This window comes from Dreissena polymorpha, chromosome 1 (assembly GCF_020536995.1).
Source record: "Dreissena polymorpha isolate Duluth1 chromosome 1, UMN_Dpol_1.0, whole genome shotgun sequence".
Lineage (NCBI taxonomy): Eukaryota > Metazoa > Mollusca > Bivalvia > Myida > Dreissenidae > Dreissena > Dreissena polymorpha.
In genome coordinates this window covers 191,371,855-191,379,401 of record NC_068355.1, presented here as the reverse complement: position 1 = coordinate 191,379,401, position 7,547 = coordinate 191,371,855, and the positions used below count along the sequence as shown (strand labels likewise).

Here is a 7,547-nt window from a genome sequence, read left to right as displayed (position 1 = left end):
ATATAGACTTTTCAAAGTTCTATAAAAGTTCACACATGTTCCATCCAAGTAAACCAACAGAACCAATAAAAATCACCACAGATAATAACAGATGTGTATAGCTTGGAAATTATGATAGTTCAGGAATCCCTCCTTAGTTGATTTCTGTAAACCAAAACTGTCAGTTTTGCTGGATAGATAGGCTTGTATGAAGCCCAGCTCTTGCCTTCGCAGAACAGCTTCTAAAAAAAGGAAAACCAACAAATATCTTAAAATTTGATCAATAACGCAGACAATTTATAAGTGTCTTGTTTTTTGTTGATTTGAATCTGGCAGATTTTTTACGTAAGATTGTTGTACGAAAATCCAATGGTATCGGATTTTGTGGTTTGAGGCCTTAACTAATTATAGTGATATGTAACCTTTGGGGATATCGGTAAAGTGCGAGCAGACGAGGTGTAAATACGTTAAAAATTAAAGCTAAAAGACTAAAAAGTTAGATTGGAATATCTTTAAATTTTGAAAATAAATGTGTTTCTGGTGGATAACAACGACAACTTACCAGAATATTGCTCATGATCACAAGTAAAAACTTCTTTCTGAGAGCGAATGGAAAATGCGTCACAAATTCTGACAAATAAACAGTAGGGTGTCGTTATTGAAATACCGCGAGAATACTGGAAGAATAGAGATGCCAGCTATAATGTTTAAAACAAATATTTTTTTAACAAGCCTTTGTGATTTGTCAGGATAATAATAACAATAAGATATCGAAAAGATCAAAGCAAATAAATTCGACAGAAATCTGAGATTCGACAATATATTAAAGACGGGTTATGTTCACCTAAATTGTGTTTGGTAAAGACTGTCACTATATGTAGTGAACCAGTCTTTGGCTTATACCCACTGAAGAAGAGCATTCAGGGGAGATAATTGAGTAATGACTTAATTTTGGAACGGTTGCGAAGAAAAAATAATGCGAGAATATTTAGTGTGATTCGCTACACAATTATGATGTCATTGATATAACAGGGTTTTTTTTGGCCCGATTTTATAGCCAAAATACGACTATGTTTCCAATCCCAAAAAGTATACTTTTTTCCCAAAATGTGGCAAAAAATTCCCAATTTTCAAAAAAAAAAAAAAATAAATAAATATTTTTTTTATATTTTTTTGTATAGATTTTTTAGAAAGAAGTAAAGAAGTGTTTTATGCGTATTTTATCTCAATTTTAATTCAATTACAACTAACAAAGTATTTTATGATATTGTTCTTTTAATTTTAATGATTATAAAGTGTTATATCAAATTTAGTATTTCCCTAATAAGTGGACTTCGTTTGGAAAAAATGGCTAATGAATTAATTTTCCCAATTTCATGAAAATGCCGATAAAATTCCCAATCCCAAAGCCATGGGCTATCTTCCCAAAAAGTGGAAAAAAAAACCTGTATAACTTTTCCTGAGGTATGCATTTACATGTGATTTAGCATATGTCAAAGTGTTTTTGATTTGTTCAAGGCCATAAATAGCATCGCGAAAATAAACGTCGCGTGGCAATTTTTTTTGAGACGTATCCATATGTGGTATTCTCATGTAATTTTAAGTCTAAATTCCCATATGTATGAACGGTCAACGCCCGCTTCACGGGCTTTTGCCCGTACTAGTGGGTTGATTCGGTACACAAATACGCGTTCAATTGACTGACGGCTTCGTATACGTTTAATTTATGTTTGAGGTTATTTTACACTAAATCAAACGCCAATGCTGCCATAGAGACCCATATAGTTGCAATAATTCAACTATCAGCTTTATAACCCAATGGGTTGCTGATAGTTGCAATGCGCTCTCTCTTGGCCATGGGTGCAAAATGTTATCAACAATGCAAGGGTTAAGGAACACTGAAACTGCAAGATCTTATCAAAGTTTACCTGTCTAAAGGTCACAATATACTAAATAGTTTCCCTATAATTCAATGTAAAAGCGACAACGTTGAGCGAAAATAAATTCAACATTTTGAACATAGAGACCCCCATAACCATACCTTTTCTTAAAGGCCATTCTAAGCGGAATCGATTTATGCAATAAAAAAGATATGTCATGTACAAACCAAAAAAGAACTTGACGCTAATCAAAATCGACTGTTTTTGCAACTTTTTTTCGGCCGTTTCTTAGTGGAATGTAACCTTTTTCAGTGCAAGGCTTTACTTAAGTCTCCAAGTTCATCCTATTTCAGGGATTCGGTGGTGAACACCTATTTATGCCCTACCATTATCTCCGAAAGATAAAACCCGAACAATAGTTTAAGAAGTAAAACATGCCTTCGAGTCAACTATGATATTTTTTTAGAGAGTACAGCCCTACATGAAACGAGTATTTAGTATATTGTAACCTAAACCACAAACTCATGCGAATGGTACCATTTAAGCAAGCAATAATTGCTTTTTATTGACTTCGTCTTTCTTTCGTACTTTTTATCAACCATATTGGATCAGTTCGCAATTTCCCGAATTAAAATGTCGCTGTTGGCTAGCGCATTACACCAATTGTTTGCACAACAGATGAACATCAACTCTGCTAGGTGCTATGGGTCCGTATTCACCGACGTTTTGGTGAAAGTCTAAATTATAAACACAAACTTAAGAAAATAAATCAATCGAAATAACATTTAACCCATAAAAATGGTCACAAAACGATCACATCAACATTAGAAAACTTTACTTCATCAATGAAAATAGCATGTTAAAATGAATACATCTACATTGAACATTGAAACAAGTCTAACACGTCAAATGAAAAATATGCTACCATATTAATTGGTTCTTGTCCCAACGCTGTGTATCCCCAATGACAAAGTACTTTGGCAATTATAATTATAAATATCAACAATGTCATGCACAAATGTTACTACCTGCCAGTAAACAGTGAAATAAGCACTACTAGTACTATTCAGTGTAAGTGTTAATTATAGACATACATTTACTAGAAAAAATCAATCGAAATAATGCTAAACCCATGATAATGGTCACAAAACAATCAACATAAAGAGAACTTCATAATAGTTTGTCCGGACACGCTCCAAAACATGTACAGCTTCGTGAGCATCTGTTACAACAAATACACAACTGGCAAACACACACTTCACATGTGTCATCTTGACAACCATCGCCTTGGACAGGAATAGGATTCATGTCTTTAGTTCTTAGCTCCTTCAGAACGGTACGTCTGACGCATTCCGTCCCATTCACCATGGTCTTCATAGCGTCATGGCAATCCGTTATGGACCGAGGTAACGCGAAAACTAGAGCAAGAGCGGGATCTCCATCGCTACCGGCTCTGCCAGTAAGACAGGATAGAGCGCGGTGCGCCCCAGTTGACCACGAGCCACACGTCCGGAATGTCGATCTACCATCACAGAAAATAAATGTCATTGTTGAGTATCAAGATTTACCTTTTTTTTAAATAAAAATACATACTCATGTTTTAACTTCGTACGATATACAAGTTTAATTTATATGGTATGAACGTGATTGAGCAAAATTGAATAAGAGAAACTTTATTAACTAAGTAAATAATAGTTTTATTGAGAAAAAAATGTCGAAGTGAGTTATAATCATTGTGAAAGTAACTTACTCCAAGCCCAAAGGCGACTGTTGCCACAACAACGCTAACTCTTCCGGCCCGGAAATCATTTAGAATCCTCTCCTTCGTGGCGTCCGTTGTTGAAGATGTAAACATTTCAACAACGCGGTTGTAGCTACGGTGCTGCCCGTCGTAAGACGTGTCACCGAGTTGAATAACCAACCATGACCACACTTGATATACACACCTGTACGATCTGAAATCGCAAAAGGAAGATCTTTTTGACATACATGTAATATAAGATTTTTTTTATAGGAACACGGACATAGAAAAGCATAGTACAGTGTAGTTTACCCAATTACAAAGATCTTCACACTATTGTACATCATACATAAATTTTAAACAAACAAGCCAACATTCTGATTAAAACAGAATTGAATTGAATTAAAATTACACACTTGCAGAATATTATAGTCTTGACCAGTGTGGGTGTTGTCTGAAACTGTTGCAGCAACCACACCAGCTCTTCCTCAGCGTGATCAGTCGATTTCTAACCGCCAGTCGAATATTCGGTCTGAAGATTTTATCATACAAATAGTATCATAATTATAATAGTTATAGCGTTGTATTTAATTATATGGGTACACTTTTACTAATTTAACTACTAACGCAAATATCTGACGTACACAGGGAGTTTAATTAAATTGTATGTTATTTATTTTTCAAAGATTACTACCAATTATTATCAAACTATTAGTTAATTAAGAAGCATGGATTGTATTATAAATATGCGCACCCGATCAGAAAACGTAAGTAGCTTCTTTAAATAGTTCCCAGATAATTTTAGGAATTGCCTTTCCACTAACATAGTGACTTTCACCATCAGGGGATTAGGATGGAGTGACGAAGAATATACAGAAAACCAATCTTAGGACTTGTATTGCAAAATGTCGTTAACTTGAACACAAAATCTAAATTAGTCTTAATTAATGCATGACAACTTTAAAGGCATGAGGTAAAAGCACACATGGAAGGCGACATGAAAAAAAATGCCGGAGGTGAAATGGAAGTGTTTTTTTAAGCAACTTTCTTTTAAAAGCGTTCTCTTAGTCGCGAGAAGGGCACGCTAGGCGCGGGAAATGTTAACTGTCAAGTGAACATGACTCAGATCACAGCGCACGATTGGCTGACCCGTTACACAAAATTGGGCAACCTATTGGCACAATTCCCCCCGATTGGCTGACCCGTTATGCAAAATGAGTCAACCAAAGGGCACAATTCCTATCCGCATAGGTTTTTACATAACTTAGAACCATGTTATACTGTAAATAAGTACAATTTATTTTTGTTTTGTAAAGTAGAATTCATGGAGTAATGGTACGGTAAACAAAGTTGACTTTTTTTCAACAGATGTTGACCGAATATCCGAATATTCGTTCGGAAGGATGACCAAATATTCGAATACTGAAATCGGTATTCGTTGCCATCCCTAATAAAAATATAAACAAACAAGCACATTTGTTAAATTGATACCACACGCCACATGCTTGCAACGCCAAATTCTGTAAACAACTACTGCTTTAGATTCATACATGATACACTTAAATAAAGGTACAATCAAATCCAAAAAGCAGTTAAAATACCAATATTATAAACATGTATTTTTATGTAAAAAGTGGCCATAACTCCATTATTGACCAATTGTTTGAGTGACAATTTGACCTTTACCATCCTCTTATCAATATGTATACTCATTCCAAGTTTAAATGAAATCTGCACAAGCAGTTCCAAGATTACTCTCCAGACACAATAGTGTGATTATTTTCAAGCAAAAAAGGCCATTACTCTGTTATTTGCAAATGAATTGCAACAGCATTTTACACACATCATTATATTATGATATATACACTTATATCAAGTTTCCATGAAATCCGTTCAAGCAATTCTGAGATATTGTTCCGGACGGACAATGCTAAAACTATATCCGTCCACCTATGGCGGTGGATAATAACAAAAAGAAAAGAGAAGCTATTTCTTAAAATTTTTATTTATTATTATATCTTACAACAAAACAGTACTGCAAGAATGTTAAGCGAACAAACTATAATAATAACATATTAGATCAACACCATGTATAAGAGAATATGCATAATTTAAAACCCAAAGTTAAAGTTATTTCAAACTACATGTATACACCAAATTCGTCATCGAAAGGCATGTATTGTATTGAAAAGCTCCAAAATAGTATAAACGCGACCTGCCCAAATAAAGTGCATGATCTTTAAATAATTTAAGCACTCCTCATACACGATTTTAGGCACACCCATATGACTTCCTAAAAGCTAGTCAATTATGGAATTATCTTCCAATTATTTCAGAAATACATATATTTGGAGCCAATCGCGTTCCCTTATTGGCGGGATGGGCAAATTGTTCTTATAGCTCCTGCGGTAGAAATAAACAGATCTTTCATTACTTTGTGTAAATTGTATAATCCGGATATGCATTAGCTCAACTTAAAATATATACAACACTTCATAGAGCTTATTTTAATCAAATAAACTGAACATGGATAGTCAAATGCAGTTGTATACCGATTCCGTCGTTCTAAATCTGTACCTCAACTTATATTGCTTTTATTTTTACGTATTTATAACATAATACTTTTATTTTATGTGAGGCTTGAATATAATTGCAAGACTTAATACAAACCATTTTACTCATGTATGTATTATTAATACATATGGACTTTACAAGGTTCACGTCCATGTGTAAGTACGCTACGAGTGATATTTGTGTTGCGGATGGGGAAGCACGCAAACAACCCAAACTATTTTGAAAAGGCTTTTCCATCTACACCATGAATTTATTTGATTGTTTGCTTTTCACATATTTCACATTTTTCGTACCGGAAAGTACATTACACAAACGAATAAGTTTGACAAAGAAAGGAATTATAACCCCAAAAATGGCATTTGTGATCCCATTGAAGCGAATACTTTGATTTGAAGCGATTCAAAGAATGCTTTCCAAACCAGAATTGCTTTAGGAATGACATTATATAGTCATTTATGAACATTATCTAACATAAGCAATGGTGTGCGATAAGGCCTTTCAATCTAAGTTAATAAAACCTTCATTTTCTTGAACGAAATCAACGAGCACCGAATGATAACTTTCAAATTAGTTTCAAGCATGACTTACCATGAGTCACTGACCACCTATAATGGACTGCTTTAGCTGTTACATGAGAGACGGGGCTTTTTTAGTTTATGCTATCCTTTAAATGATCTTCTAAATTATGCATACCATAAATACAACACGAATATGTTACTATATGTTTCTATAATTTATTCATGTCTTTTTTAAAGCAAAGCATTATTACTTGCACAAAAACATCAAACGAATATTACAAAATTTTGTTGAATATACGTTTTTTTTTATAAAACGTAATGCTTAGGATATAATAGACACAGTGTATATATTTGTGATTCAATCAAAATGATTTGCCTTCAAAACATATGCAAGAATATTATTGTTGTCGTGATTAAGAACTATTGTTCAAATTTAAATTAATTCGAAGCACTTTGCCAAACGTTTTATGTTAATCTAGTAGTACAATGACTAAACGATTTTATAATGTTAAAAACATCAGCATTGTGTTATTTTTCACGGAACAGATAAAAACAAATGCATTGTAAGAGCTGCTATTATAATTGATGGTTATGAACCATGGTGGAAAAATATATCGAAATATTTGCAAACTGGTTTTGAATCTTCTTAAGATCTCTAAGGTTTACAATAGTTAAAACTAGAGCTTTGTCAAAGACGTGACGAATACCCCCACATTTCGCATGGACACATAATATTTAACATGTTGTCTTCACACAAAACAGCGGACATCATGCTCAATGTTTAATACGCACTAAGTGACCCCGTGACCTGGTTTTTGACCCTGCATGGCCCATGTTGAAACTTGACCTACACAT

The 7,547-nt window shown here is 33.9% G+C and overlaps 1 protein-coding gene across 1 annotated transcript in view; it reads right to left on the bottom strand.

Moving 5' to 3' along the window:
- Window positions 1-2,679: 2,679 nt before the first annotated feature.
- The window catches only part of LOC127864362 (uncharacterized), a 28,817-nt gene continuing 23,949 nt past the window's right edge, over window positions 2,680-7,547 (bottom strand). The window contains exons 14-16 of the mRNA XM_052404021.1: window positions 4,017-4,132; window positions 3,610-3,814; window positions 2,680-3,381 (exon numbers count right to left, since the gene is read on the bottom strand). Of these exons, the coding sequence (XP_052259981.1) occupies window positions 4,109-4,132 (24 nt within the window). The 3' untranslated portion in view covers window positions 2,680-3,381; window positions 3,610-3,814; window positions 4,017-4,108. The remainder of the gene's footprint in view (window positions 3,382-3,609; window positions 3,815-4,016; window positions 4,133-7,547) is intronic.